The sequence below is a fragment of the Balaenoptera borealis genome, assembly GCF_965194805.1.
Source record: "Balaenoptera borealis genome assembly, chromosome: 2".
Lineage (NCBI taxonomy): Eukaryota > Metazoa > Chordata > Mammalia > Artiodactyla > Balaenopteridae > Balaenoptera > Balaenoptera borealis.
Window position 1 is genome coordinate 34,365,048 of NC_138867.1, and position 15,946 is coordinate 34,380,993.

At 36.8% G+C, this 15,946-nt stretch overlaps 1 protein-coding gene across 4 annotated transcripts in view; it reads right to left on the reverse strand.

Moving 5' to 3' along the window:
• Positions 1-15,946, reverse strand: part of FYB1 (FYN binding protein 1) — a 165,980-nt gene that overhangs the window by 26,337 nt on the left and 123,697 nt on the right. For all 4 annotated transcript variants that reach the window (XM_082382247.1, XM_082382249.1, XM_082382248.1 and 1 more), the window contains 5 exons: positions 6,374-6,420; positions 4,424-4,443; positions 3,950-3,984; positions 2,847-2,967; positions 193-352 (listed from right to left, as the gene is read on the reverse strand). In XM_082382247.1, coding sequence (XP_082238373.1) covers positions 193-352; positions 2,847-2,967; positions 3,950-3,984; positions 4,424-4,443; positions 6,374-6,420 — 383 coding nt within the window. The remainder of the gene's footprint in view (positions 1-192; positions 353-2,846; positions 2,968-3,949; positions 3,985-4,423; positions 4,444-6,373; positions 6,421-15,946) is intronic.

Below are 15,946 nucleotides of genomic sequence, written 5' to 3' on the forward strand. Positions count from 1 at the left end.
TTTTTCCCCACTAAAAAGATTACACAGATGAGGTGAAGATGGAGCTCTACCTGTCATTTAAAACCTTCCTATCTTTGTCCACCCTGTAACGTGCTCCCAACTTAATGCTTATGAGTAGCTTTGGAAGAATTTTCACATTAATATTGGCTCAAATAGAAAACACTTCGAAGTTGTAGGAAAATGTGCACTCACATGACCCCCTGGCTGTTCTGCCCAGCCATTTTCCTTCAGGGTTGTCTGTGATTCGGATTATTTCAATTTGCTCTCCTTGCTTGAAGCTCAGTTCATTCTTTCCTCCTTTGACATCACAGCAAGCTTTTGCTTGGTGGATGACTTGAATAGGGCCTGTTAGCTGCAAAGAGGGAAAAAAAAAATCACGACTGGCTTCTTTACTATTCAGAACATCTTTAAGGAATGTGGTTTTGAAAGACAGTATGTCCACCACTTGCCAACCTGCCTATTTCCAACATTTACAAGTTTGAACTAGAAGTTGAGGGTGAATGTCATTCCTGGTGAATGTTCTTAGAGGAGGGGTTAGGGGAAAATTGCAGAGGTCAGACAGAACCAGCAAAGAACAGGTAAGCACATGCTCGGGGGCCAGGAGAGAGTGGCAGTGATCTGTTGACCTCGGGAACTCTGTGGAAGATTTGCAGAGAAAGCCACTGATAACCGAATACCACTTATGTACGACATGCTGGGTGCTATGTGTTTTTATGGGGTATGCTGGTGGTTTGCTTGGTAGACAGAGGTTATTCCCCTCTGTGCTTTGTGCAATTATTCTGATGGTTCTCTGCAGGCCTAAAACAGCAAGGGTTGGTGGTGGTGGGTTGTACTTGTGGGAAAAGCATTTTCTTTCTTTCTTTCTTTTTTTTTTTTTAACTTTGTGATACTTGTCTATCTATAAACTTGGAGAAGACATTACCTGCTATAAACAGACAACAGTTTAGAAATAGCTTTGTGAATAATAAAAATAACAAACAAATATTATGAGAGGTTTTTAAATTAATATCCTGAATAGTACAGTGTTTTCTTGACAGCAGGGGAATAATCTAGTTTAGAGGTCATGAATCCTAAACATATCCTAATCCTAAATTGGTGTCTTTTCAACAGAATTTCTTGGACCTTTTGATATACAAATATGCATTGTGAGTTTTGAAGAAGCTCTACTTTATTTTATTGAACTTGTGATGCGATGAATTGTGAGACATATCATTAATTATGCACCACCAAGAAAGAAAGAAAATAGCTTAATTTAAATTTTGATATGCCAACGATGTTAAAATGCATCTTAATATCAGAATTTTAAAATGTGAAATATTTTGTCTTGGAAATAATGAAATGTGAAGCTATGTAACAGTTCTCACATTTATTTATTTAATTGGAACATCTATTAACATTTTGTGGAAGGAATATAGCGTGTGAAGTCCCAGTCTTGACAAACTTTTGAGTTCACATTTGGTGGTATGTCTTCCATATCCTATTTTTTTCTTACTAACAAATATTATTCAAGTGAATGAGTGAAACAATGCAAAACTGATTTCTCAAAAAAAACCCACAAGGGAAAGCTTCACACAATTCCTTCAAAACTACAAACAATCTCTTCATAAAAAGTATGTTATAAAGATTTTCATTTAAGAAATTAATTTTTCATGTTTTCCACTTGAAAACTGTAAACATTGGTAGCCATACATTCTGTATGAGTAAAATGTTTTAGTATTCATACTGTAATCTTAATTTTGCTTATATGTAGTAAGCAAAATTGAATGAGATCCTATAATAGATACAGTGCCTTCTGTGCATTATTTTATTTAATTCCATAAAAAACTTTCAGGAGAGGTATCATTGACTCACTTTAAAAATAAGAATCTGAGGTTCAGAGAAGTTTAGTAATATGCCCATGATCACATAATTTGCATGTGCAGTTGGACTTTGAATCCACATCTGTCCAACTGACTCTAAGCTTTACATTTTCCCTTTGTCCTGCTGTTGAATCTTTGTTTTACTATAATCAATATACTGGGAAATTATATATAAATCACATTTTTATAATTCAAACCATATTGTAAATGTTCAGGAGGAATTAAATATTTAAAGGAAACTTGATATGAATCCTTTTTATAGTGAAGAATAGTTTTGTAACTAGATAATCATGCTATAGCTGACATACTAGACCCACCCCAGATGGGCCATGTCATCAAAGACATACTGGCCAAAAGAGTATAGGCCGCAAGTATAGTGGTAGTGGTGGTAGTAATAGAAATCACACAATTAGAAATCAGAGATCAGAGAAGACAGAGGTCAGAAATCCAGGTGGATGAAGAGGGAGGAGAAACAGCAGGTATCAAAAGTCAGCATGTACATCGGCTTAAAATAAAGGCAAAAATGTAAGTCAGGTCTAGACAGCAGCAGTCAGGGTAGCTCACGGAGCTTTATTGCGACAGGTCTGGTTAATCCAGAGACACTTCTGTCCCTCGTACCACTATAATACATGCCACAGGGATGTGTATGTGTGTGGTCCTGAGCTCATATTATGAGTAGGATAAAAGGAAATGCATAACAAGGAGAGTCAAGATGGGTCTGAGTATCAAGTACTCTTTCACTCCATCGACATAAAATTTCCTGAGCTCCCATCATATTTTATTTGGATTTTATTGCATTCGTTTTTTAGTGCAGGGGTAAAGGAGATTATTGGACAAAAACATTACGATTGTGAAGGTAGTTACTCTTTAGAAAACAATGATTAAGTAATTCTCCGACCATGTAAGGTTTCAAGGATTGTGCCCCTTTTGTGTGGAAGTTATAAAAAGAGGTTACTGTTCTTCACCCTTCGGCAAGAAAGCTCTTACTTTAAATTTCTTCTTTATTTCTTGTTCTTTCTTTTCTCTCTCTTTCTGTTCCTTTTTCTCCAGCTCTAATCTCTTCTTTTCCTCCTTTTCCCTTTTCTTCTCTCTTTCTTTGGATGTTTCTCTGTGGATTAAAATTGTAAGTTTGTTTTAGCATCCACGGGCATTGATGTGTCAGGGCTCCCTATCCAGAGAGGTTTCTACCCAGAGCAGAAGATAGTATGTGAAGAAGTATAGGTGAAGGTATAAAGCCAAGGCTTGTCAAAATTCCTGGGTGTATGAGACTGTGCTTAGAGCCAGCAGGAGGCATTCAAATGAGGATGCCTTCCTAAGGTTCTGCTGCCCTTACAGCTCGGGCAGGCAAGTGGAAAGCACTGTTTATAAAGGTTCTCGCGGCCTGTCGGCATGAATAGAATTAATCTCTCCTCTCTCTCTCTCTCTCATGCACTCACTAGTACAAGTTCACGTACACACATGCACTTGTACACACATGTACAAACCTTAATTCAGAAACTTTAGTCAGAATTAGTTGAATAAGAACTGGGTAGGGAAAATTAACATATTTGAATCAACAAAAGATAAAATAACATATTCATTCTACCTCTACTCATTTTCCAAGAAATTTCTTAGTCTTGGGCTACCCAGAAACCCATTTTGGAACCCTTTCTAACACCTTTCTGTTTAGCAGGCTAAAACTTTGGCATCTGGTGCTGTGTTAAATCGTCTCTCATAGCAAGGTTGTGAGGTGAAGTGCTGTCTAGGTGAGGACATTGTAACATATACACGAATTCATGTGCCCAAGGACACACCGAGAGCAAGAAATCAGATTCCCGGCCCCTGTGATTCCCTGCCTGTGGGCTATCTAGTGGGCTGCAGGCCTCTGACCTCTCCGGGGATGGCATTTTAATAGAGTCCTCTGTAAAATCCTTAGACAAGAAAAGAATATTTAGTCCTTTGTATTGAAATAAAGGTTATCATTATATGCCAGTCATTTGAACAATACAGCTTTTCCCTCCCAGTGTTGAATATCCCTCCACTCTCCCTCATACAAATCATTATATTCATCTTAGAAGGAAAATATCATGGTAAAAAAATGTAACTCATACATGTCTTCATATGTTTCTCCTTCACTCTCTTGTTCCTGTCAAGAAAAACATTAATAATGATTAATTGTAATTATTTAATAAGGGAACATACACATATTACATTGCTCAAATAATCAGTAAAACAAGCATACATTTGTGTGTCAATTTGGCTTATTTAAAATATTTTTGTTTCCTTTTTAGAGATAGACTGGAAAAGGAAGCACAGAAAGATTTCATTTTATATCTTGCTATGTAATTCAGATGTGTAGCCAGACTTCAGTCTATGTTTAGCATTACAAAATTACTATGAGTCAGTGTAATAATGGGTGTTTAATGTCTCAAGCATTTTAGATGAAATAAGATTATAAATGGAAAACAATCACCATTACTCATAAGGATTTTCATTTGTTGGTTTATATCAATAGAAAATGAATCACAATAATTGTTACATATTCTAGTTACAGCAATATAATATGAGAAGGAAAAAAAACTGACCTCATCCAGATTTCCAGTTCCTAAAGTGTTTAAAAAAAGAATACAATTTAATATACTGTAATTAAGAAGTGCTTTAATACAGGATTATTAGATGTAATATAATATTCAAAACAGTTCATCATGTAACAGAACTTATAATTTACCAAAGGTATAGAAGTACAAAATAGAATATGTAGTTTAGATTCTTACTATGGCTTTTTTGAATCTTGTAATTTAATTATAAAATCATTTCACTGACTTTCATAAAATAATGCAAAAGCCAAAAATTAATGAAGACATTCTTTATTCTCTTTATGAAAAGCATGCACATTTGGTTTTGTGGGCTTGCAGTATGGAACAAAGATTTTACCAGAAAATCACAACTAGTTCACACTTTTCAACTTACTTGTTCCCAAGGATTTGCTTTCATGTGTCGAACAAATCAAGTTCATGAGATTTTTTTAAAAGATATTTTACTGCTCAAGGGTTTGGTAATATCAATAAATTACCAGGTACTAGGACATCATCTAAAACAATAATAATAAAAACAGTGTGGAACTGATATACAAATGAATAGACCAGTGGAATAGAGCAGAGAGCTCAGAGACAGATACACAAATTTACACACACACAAATAGAAACACACATGCACACACATACACACCTATATATGCAAAGACACAAACACACCGATAGAGTTAATATAGTAAATGTGGCATTATAAATTAATGAGAAAAGGGTGGATTTCAGAGTATGGTAATGGGAAAACTGGCTTTGTCCATGAGACAACAAATCTAGATTTCTACTAACGCCTCAAAAGTGGACTGCAAAGAGATCAAAGACCTAACTGTAACGGATAAAGTTCATAGAAGAAAACAGAAGATAATATTTGCATTTCCTAGGGATAGGACTTCTTAAATAAAACTTAAGAAGTATAAATTACAAAGTAAATATTAATGAATTTGATTATATCAAAATATATTTATGTTCAGTGAAGGACAGCATGGACTAAGTTAATAGACAATGGACAGAATGAGAGAAGATATTTGCAATGTCTACAACTGACATAGGATAAATATCTGGAATACAAAGGAACTCCTGCAAGTCAGCCAGAAAAGGATACCAACCCCAAGAAAAAAATGGTCAAGGAATAGGAACTGGAAACCTACAGAAGAGAAAACCACAAAGGCTAATAAACAAATCAAGTATTCGAACTCAGCAGCAAGCAGAGATATGAAAATGAAACAAGACATCATTTTATGCATGTAAGACTGGAAACAACTGGACAGCTGCATAGTACCATGCACTGGCGAAAGGTAGGCATCTTGGAAGCTTCATGCCCTGTGACGGGAGTACACAGAGATGCAGCTCTTCTGGAGAGCACTCTAATCCTACTCAGTTGAAATGAATATGCCATTGCTTACAAGCAGCCACTCTACTGCTGGATATACATAAAGGAAGGCTCTCAGAGGTCCACATGGGGATATGGACAAGAAGGTGCATTGAACTATTATTTGTGGTACCAGCGAGTTGAAGGTGAAATGTGAATGCATAGGATGCATACCATGGAGTGCTGTGCAGTAGTTAACAGAAAGAAATTCAATATACATATACAACATGGAGGAGCCCCCCAAAACACTCAACACAGTTGAGTATTAAAAAAAGGCCAGAGTGAGCTATAATATACAGTTTATGTAAATTGAAATATGTACATATACACATACAACAGCATGCAAAGAATACGTACAAAAGACACACACTAAGTACATTAGAATATTTGTCTCTGGTAAGGGGGAGGAAGGAAAGGGAGTGGGTCATGGAGATAAAAGGAAATAAATTAATAAGTAAAACAAGAGAGGGGTCTTGCATGGACCAATGATGATAATGACCCATTAATGATCCTATGAGAATGATTAACTCAAACTTCCGTATCTGAGGGAACAAATAAGTAAAGCATCTTTCGTCTCTTACCATCAAAGTGTATGACACTATCTTGATTTTCTTCATTTACAGGGCTTCTGAAAACAAGAGAGAAGAAAAGTGAAAATGGAACAAGTAGATGCTCCCCTTACAATGAAAAAGAAAAAAGAATAAAAGGATCATTTAAAAATAACTCTTCTCTTTCATATCTGCTCTGATTTAAAACTTCAGAAGTCAGTAGAATAGGCTTCAGCCTTGTATTGATGCCACTACTGCTGCAAAAAATGGAGAATCGGGGAGCTTGAGCACAGCACTGCCCATTCAAAGTGAGCATCTACAATTAATCAGTAGTTTAGTTTCAGGGCAGAAATATTTTTCTGTTAAAATGACAGTATGTCAATAAGTCAATTCTGGGTTCTGAAGGTATATGATTGGCTGTATGGTACAGATTCCAAAGATCATTAGTTCCAATCCTGACTCATCACTCTTTTCCAGATGTTCTCCATCTGGTTTTGCTTCCATCACTTGTGGCTTGGACTCCAAGGTGTTTCATTCCAAATCACTTCACTCCAACTGCTCATAACAGCTATCAATACCTGGGCTGCATGAATCCCCAATGATTTATGGAACCATCTATATTTTCTATTTCTATTCTTGGGTTGATTTGCATAGCTGGGGAAAATTGCCATTTTACTGATTTAGGGTATTACCAATAATTGCTATTCAGTCTCAGCTATACCCCCAACACTATTGTATAATCTCATTACACTTTTTTTCTAGTCAACCCTCTCTTGCATCTTTCTTCCCAATGGCTATTCAAAACGTTCATTACTTCCCTCAGATCTCCTATTCCTCTCCTTTCTCTTTTCATCAGATAATCTTGTTTCTTATTTCACCAATAAAATAGCACTTATTGGGGGTGAACTCTCTTAAAATACATTCCTTTAACTCCCAAGCTTATCTACAGTTACGCACATCCTTACCTGTCCCTACCGAAGTTCTTCTTTCCATCTGTGTTCTGAATCCTATCTGAATGATCAGATATTTTACTCCTTTTATTCGCTTTCTTCTGTGTCATCATATTATTTATATTACTATTATTGTTCTTCTTCTTTCACTCCCCATCCCTAAATATCTCACTACTGTTTTCTCCCTCAGCCCAAGTTACTCTCATTCATAAAGGACAAACACTTCTCTCCACCTTTCTAAATGCTCCACATTACCACAAGTCCATCCTCCTTTTCCCAAAGTAGAAAAAGCTGTCCATACTCACTGACCTTACTTGCTCTCCTCCTACTCATTTCTTCATTGACTACAATCTGGCTTCCCTTGCTAATCCTTCACTGAAACTATTCTTAAAAGATTTGATTACCAAATCCATTAAACACTTCTCAGCTTGCACCTTACTTGATTGCTTTGTGGCTCTTATCACAGTATTGGCTATTTTGCCTTCCTGGAGTCTCCTTTGTTTCCATGAGAAATCTCTCCTGCTCACTTCTTGTCTCTCTGGTCACTACCCCACAATTTCCTTTGTGGGTTAATTTGCTCTGACTTCCCCTTTTAAGTGATGGTGTTCTTTTGTGTTCCGGTCTTGGCTTCCTCATTTTTATTTTCACTCTACATTTGCCCCTAGATGGTCTCATATTCTCATATAACTCCACAGCTTCACATATTATCTTAATGTTGGTGACTTCATGTTGAACTCTCTAGCCCAGACCTCACTTCTGAGTTTCAGACTCATCTATCTACCGATCTATCTATCTATCTATCTATCCATCCATCCATTCATCTTCCTATCTATCTTTATTTGTATGTCCCGCTGATGGTTCTATATTAACATCCCAGAAGCTGAGGTTTCCCTCTTTCATCCCAGCCTAAACCTGTTTTTCCTACTAAGTTTCTTACCTTGGTCAATCGCACCACAATTCCCTTAACCACCTAAGCCTTAAGTCATCCTTTATTTCTCACTCTTCTACAGTCCCACATCGAATTAATCAAGTTCTGTAAGTTCTGCAAGTTCTGCGTATTTAGTGTCTCCTATAATGCACCTCCCCTTCTGTCTCTCTCCTCTATCCTGCTAGACACAAGAATAGGATTCTATCATTGCTAGTGTGGACCCATGCAGTAGCCTTCTGGACAGTCTTCTAGTGATGAGAATTGCTCTTCATCTTTTCTACCCTTAAAGTCCCTTCTCCATGCTGCTGCCAAAGTGATCTTTCTAACATGAAATTGACACCATCTGGAGAATGTGAGCAGGAAGTGCCTTGCTATCACTGAGACCATAAAAAAGGGCTTAGTGGGTACTCTTGTAGCCCAGGAAGAATTGCCATGGATATACATGTCTCAGTTTCCACCTGAGATGATAAACATATGTGGTCATAAACTGCTATCTAATAAACTCACTTTTTAAAAAAATCAAACATTTAAAATTTAACACATATGCATAGCTTACTACCTAGGTAAGTGTAAAGGCCTGGTGAAATTGATCATGACATGACACTTGTTTTTCTTAGTAAGCCTTTTTTAGATCTTGGATGATTCAGAATGAAATACAGAAATGATGAAATAATTCAAGCCCATGGTACAAAAATCTGTTTCTAATCATTGGGACAATATATGTATGTTCAATATTTTAAGTATTTGTAGTATTTAAGAGATTTACTACATTAGATATTCAGTTGAATATTCTGCATCACATTACTTAAAAATTTGTCAGTTAGACTTAATATTTTAGTTGAAAAGTAAGGACTCTAAGTGTTAATGTCAATGGCTGTTGGCCTCACAAAACAGAGTCAGCCAAAATTATGAGCTCCTAATAAAAAAATATACCATCATCCAGGAAGGAGTCTTACCTAAATAAAGAAAGAAGTATATTTAGAAAATAGAACTAAATTTGATCAAGCCCCCATCTGTATCCAACTACCAATTTGTAGAGGAATGGGGAACACATAAGCTATACTGTGAGGAAGCGATCAGCGCAATCTAGACTGTGGGCAACTATAACGCCCATGAACAACTTGATTTGCTCAACAAATAAATTGCAATAAGTAAAAAGAAAGTAATACAGGGTGAACCTAGAGATTGAAAGAGAATTACAAAACATATAAGCCATAGACTTTGCTTGGATTCTTATTCAAACAAACAAGAAAACCCACATACAATTTAAGAGAAAACTGGAAATTTGAAGACCTAAAGTTTTATATTAATACATAGAGTCTATTTTTAGGGAAACCTACTGAAATATTTATGGTTGTTATTACATGATGCTTGGTATTAGTTTCAAAGTCATATGAGAAGAGAGAAGTGGGTGGGGTATAGATGAAACAAGATTGGTAGTGAGTTAATAATTGTTGAAGTTGGGGAAGGGTGCATGGGTGCATACTATGCTATTCTCCTTGCCTTTTATATGCTTAAAATTTTTTTAAATAAATGTTTCTTAAAAAGTATAAGAAGAGGACTAGGAACCAAGATGGCAGAGTAGAAGGACGTGCTCTCACTCCCTCTTGCGAGAACACCAGAATCACAACTAGCTGCTGGACAATCATCAACAGGAAGACACTGGAACTCACCAAAAAAGGCACCCCACATCCAAAGAAAAAGGAGAAGCCACAATGAGATGGTAGGAGGGGCGCAATCACAGTCAAATCAAATCCCATAACTGCTGGGTGGGTGATACACAGACTGGAGAACACTTATACCACAGAAGTCCACCCACTGGATTGAAGGTTCTGAGCCCCTCGTCAGGCTTCCCAACCTGGGGGTCCGGCAACAGGAGGAGGAATTCCTAGAGAATCAGACTTTGAAGCACAGTGGGATTTGATTGCAGGACTTCAACAGGACTGGGGGAAATGGAGACTCCACTCTTGGAGGGCACACACAAAGTAGTGTGTGCATCAGGACCCAGGGGAAGGAGCAGTGACCCCACAGGAGACTGAACCAGACCTCCCTGCTAGTGTTGGAGAGTCTCCTGCAGAGGCGGGGGTGGATGTGGCTCACTGTGGGGACAAGAACACTAGCAGCAGAAGTTCTGGGAAGTACTCCTTGGCGTGAGCCCTCACAGAGTCTGTCATTAGCCCCACCAAAGAGCCCAGGTAAACTCCAGTGTTGGGTTGCCTCAGGCAAAGCAACCAACAGGGAGGGAACCCAGCTCCACACATCAACAATCAAGTGGATTAAAGTTTTACTGAGCTCTGCCCACCAGAGCAACAGTCAGCTCTACCCACCACCAGTCCCTCCCATCAGGAAACTTACACAAGCCTCTTAGATAGCCTCATCCACCAGAGGGCAGACAGCAGAAGCAAGAAGAACTACAATCCTGCAGCCTGTGGAACAAAAACCACATTCAGAGAAAGATAGACAAGATGAAAAGGCAGAGGGCTATGTACCAGATGAAGGAACAAGATAAAACCCCAGAAAAACAACTAAATGAAGTGGAGATAGGCAACCTTCCAGAAAAAGAATTCAGAATAATGATAGTGAAGATGATCCAGGACCTCGGAAAAAGAATGGAGGCAAAGATCGAGAAGATACAAGAAATGTTTAACAAAGACCTAGAAGAATTAAAGAACAAACAAACACAGATGAACAATACAATAACTGAAATGAAAACTACACTAGAAGGAATCAACAGCAGAATAACTGAGGCAGAAGAACGGATAAGTGACCTGGAAGACAGAATGGTGGAATTCACTGCCGCAGACCAGAATAAAGAAAAAAGAATGAAAAGAAATGAAGACAGCCTAAGAGACCTCTGGGACAACATTCAATGCAACAACGTTCACATTATAGGGGTCCCAGAAGGAGAAGAGAGAGAGAAAGGACCAGAGAAAATATTTGAAGAGATTATAGTTGAAAATTTCCCTAACATGGGAAAGGAAATAGCTACCCAAGTCCAGGAAGCACAGTGAGTCCCATACAGAATGAACCCAAGGAGAAACACGCCGAGACACATAGTAATCAAATTGGCAAAAATTAAAGACAAAGAAAAATTATTGAAAGCAGCAAGGGAAAAACGACAAATAACATACAAGGGAACTCCCATAAGGTTAACAGCTGATTTCTCAGCAGAAACTCTACAAGCCAGAAGGGAGTGGCATGATATACTTAAAGTGATGAAAGGGAAAAACCTACAACCAAGATTACTCTACCTGGCAAGGATCTCATTCAGATTCAATGGAGAAATCAAAAGCTTTTCAGACAAGCAAAAGCTAAGAGAATTCAGCACCACCAAACTAGCTCTACAACAAATGCAAAAGGAACTTCTCTAACTGGGAAACACAAGAGAAGAAAAGGATTTACAAAAACAAACCCAAAACAATTAAGAAAATGGTCATAGGAACATACATATCAATAATTACCTTAAATGTGAATGGATTAAATGCTCCATCCAAAAGACACAGGCTCACTGAATGGATACAAAAACAAGACCCATATATATGCTGTCTACAAGAGACCCACTTCAGACCTAGGGACACATACAGACTGAAAGTGAGGGGATGGAAAAAGATATTCCATGCAAATGGAAATCAAAAGAAAGCTGCAGTAGCTATACTCCTATCAGATAAAATAGACTTCAAAATAAAGAATGTTACAAGAGACAAGGAAGGACACTACATAATGATCAAGGGATCAACACAAGAAGAAGATATAACAATTATAAATATATATGCACCTAACATAGGAGCACGTCAATACATAAGGAACTGCTAACAGCTGTAAAAGAGGAAATCTAGAGTAACACAGTAATAGTGGGGGACTTTAACACCTCACTTACACCAATGGACAGATCATCCAAAATGAAAATAAATAAGGAAACAGAAGCTTTAAATGACACAATAGACTAGATAGATTTAATTGATATTTATAGGATATTCCATCCAAAAACAGCAGATTACACTTTCTTCTCAAGTGCGCATGGAAAATTCTCCAGGATAGATCACATCTTGGGTCGCAAATCAAGCCTCAGTAAATTTAAGAAAATTGAAATCATATCAAGCATCTTTTCTGACCACAACGCTATGAGATTAGAAATGAATTACAGGGGAAAAAATGTAAAAAACACAAACATATGGAGGCTAAACAATACGTTACTAAATAACCAAGAGATCACTGAAGAAATCAAAGAGGAAATCAAAAAATACCTAGAGACAAATGACAATGAAAACATGACTATCCAAAACCTATGGGATGCAGCAAAAGCAGTTCTAAGAGGGAATTTTATAGCTTTATAGCTATACAAGCCTACCTCAAAAAACAAGAAAAATCTCAAATAAAAAATCTAACCTTACACCTAAAGGAACTAGAGAAAGAAGAACAAACAAACCACAAAGTTAGCAGAAGGAAAGAAATCATAAAAATCAGAGCAGAAATAAATGAAATAGAAGCAAAGAAAACAAGAGCAAACATCAAAAAAGCTAAAAGGTGATTCTTTGAGAAGATAAACAAAATTGATAAACCATTAGCCAGACTCATCAAGAAAAAGGAGAGAACTCAGATCAATAAAATTAGAAATGAAAAAGGAGAAGTTACAACAGACACCACAATAATACAAAGCATCCTAAGAGACTACTACAAGCAACTGTATGCTAATAAAATGGACAACTTGGAAGAAATGGACAAATTCTTAGAAAGTTATAACCTTCCAAGACTGAACCAGCAAGAAACAGAAAATATGAACAGACCAATCACAAGTAATGAAATTGAAGCTGTGATTAAAAATCTTCCAACAAGCAAAAGTCCAGGACCACATGGCTTCACAGTTGAATTCTATCAAACATTTAGAGAAGAGCTAACACCCATCCTTCTCAAACTCTTCCAAAAAACTGCAGAGGAAGGAACACTCCCAAACTCATTCTATGAGGCCACCATCACCCTGATACCAAAACCAGACAAAGACACTACAAAAAAAGAAAATTACAGACCAATATCACTGATGAATATAGATGCAAAAATCCTCAACAAACTACTAGCAAACAGGATCCAACAACACATTAAAAGGATCATACACCACGATCAAGTGGGATTTATCCCAGGGATGCAAGGATTCTTCAATATATGCAAATCAATCAGTGTGATACACCATATTGGCAAATTGAAGAATAAAAACCATATGATCATCTCAATAGATGCAGAAAAAGCTTTTGACAAAATTCAACACCCATTTATGATAAACACTCTCCAGAAAGTGGGCATAGAGGGAACCTACCTCAACATAATAAAGGTCATATATGACAAACCCACAGCAAACATCATTCTCAATGGTGAAAAACTGAAAGCATTTCCTCTAAGATCAGGACCAAGACAAAGATATCCACTCTCACCACTATTATTCAACATAGTTTTGGAAGTCCTAGCCACGGCAATCAGAGAAGTAAAATAAATAAAAGGAATACAAATTGGAAAAGAAAAAGTAAAGCTGTCACTGTTTGCAGATGACATGATGCTATACATAGAGAATGCTAAAAATGCCACCAGAAAACTACTAGAGCTAATCAATGAATTTGGTAAAGTAGCAAGAAACAAAATTAATGCACAGAAATCTCTTGCATTCCTATACACTAATGATGAAAAATCTGAAAGAGAAATTAAGGAAACACTCCCATTTACCATTGCAACTAAAAGAATATAATACCTAGGAATAAACCTACTGAGGGAGAGAAAAGACCTGTATGCAGAAAACTATAAGACACTGATGAAAGAAATTAAAGATGGTACCAACAGATGGAGAGATATACCATGTTCTCAGATTGGAAGAATCAATATTGTGAAATTGACTATACTACCCAAAGCAATCTACAGATTCAATTCAATCCCTATCAAATTACCAATGACATTTTTTACGGAACTAGAACAAAAAATCTTAAAATTTGTATGGAGACACAAAAGACACCGAATAGCAAAATCAGTCTGGAGGGAAAAAAACGGAGCGGGAGGAATCAGACTCCCTGACTTCAGGCTGTACTACAAAGCTACAGTAATCAAGACAATATGGTACTGGCACAAAAACAGAAACATAGATCAATGGAACAAGATAGAAAGCCCAGAGGTAAACCCACGCACCTATGGTCAATCTATGACAAAGGAGGCAAGGATATACAATGGAGAAAAGACAGTCTCTTCAATAAGTGGTGCTGGGAAAATTGGACAGCTACATGTAAAAGAAAGAAATTAGAACACTCCCTAACACCATACACAAAAATAAACTCAAAATGGATAAGAGACCTAAATGTAAGACCGGACACTATAAAACTCTTAGAGGAAAACATAGGAAGAACACTCTTTGACATAAATCACAGCAAGATCTTTTTTGATCCACTTCCTAGAGGAATGGAAATAAAAACAAAAATAAACAAGTGGGACCTAATGAAACTTCAAAGCTTTTGCACAGCAAAGGAAACCATAAACAAGACAAAAAGACAACCCTCAGAATGGGAGAAAATTTTTGCAAATGAGTCAACGGATAAAGGATTAATCTCCAAAATATATAAACAGCTCATGCAGCTCAACATTAAAGAAACAAACAACCCAATCCAAAAATGGGCAGAAGACCTAAATAGACATTTCTCCAAAGAAGACATACAGATGGCCAAGAAGCACATGAAAAACTGTTCAACATCACTAATTATTAGAGAAATGCAAATCAAAACTACAATGAGGTATCACCTCACACCGGTTAGAATGGGCATCATCAGAAGATCTACAAACAACAAATGCTGGAGAGGGTGTGGAGAAAAGTCAACCCTCTTGCACTGTTGGTGGGAATGTAAATTGATACAGCCACTATGGAGAACAGTATGGAGGTTCCTTAAAAAACTAAAAATAGAATTACCATATGATCCAGCAATCCCACTACTGGGCATATACCCAGCGAAAACCATAATTCAAAAAGACACATGTACCCCAATGTTCATTGCAGCACTATCTACAATAGCCAGGTTATGGAAGCAACCTAAATGCCCATCGACAGAAGAATGGATAAAGAAGATGTGGTACATATATACAATGGAATATTACTCAGCCATGAAAAGGAATGAAATTGGGTCATTTGTTGAGACGTGGATGGATCTAGAGACTGTCATACCGAGTGAAGTAAGTCAGAAAGAGAAAAACAAATATTGTATATCAATGCATGTATGTGGAACCGAGAACAATGGTGCAGATGAACTGGTTTGCAGGACAGAAGTTGAGACCCAGATGTAGAGAACAAACGTATGGACACCAAGGGGGGAAAGCTGTGGGGGGGTGGGGATGGTGGTGTGCTGAATTGGGCGATTGGGATTGACATGTATACACTGATGCATATAAAATTGATGACTAATAACCTGTTGTATAAAAAAATAAATAAAATAAAATTCAAAAATTAAAAAAAAAGTATAAGAAAAATCCAATTGCAAATGCAGTTGGAGTATATAAGAGAAGTGGATATGGTGTAATAGATTTACAAGAGTTTTTTAAGTTCTTGTGAGGTTTTGCTGAGTGGAGTTATGAAATTTATTCATTCACATATTGGAAATGCTTAAAAACAAAATTCCATATGTAAATTTATACACGTAATGTGAAACATGTAAGGGAGTTTAATTACTTAAATTTATTATAAACATAACTATTGATTTGAAAGAATTTAGT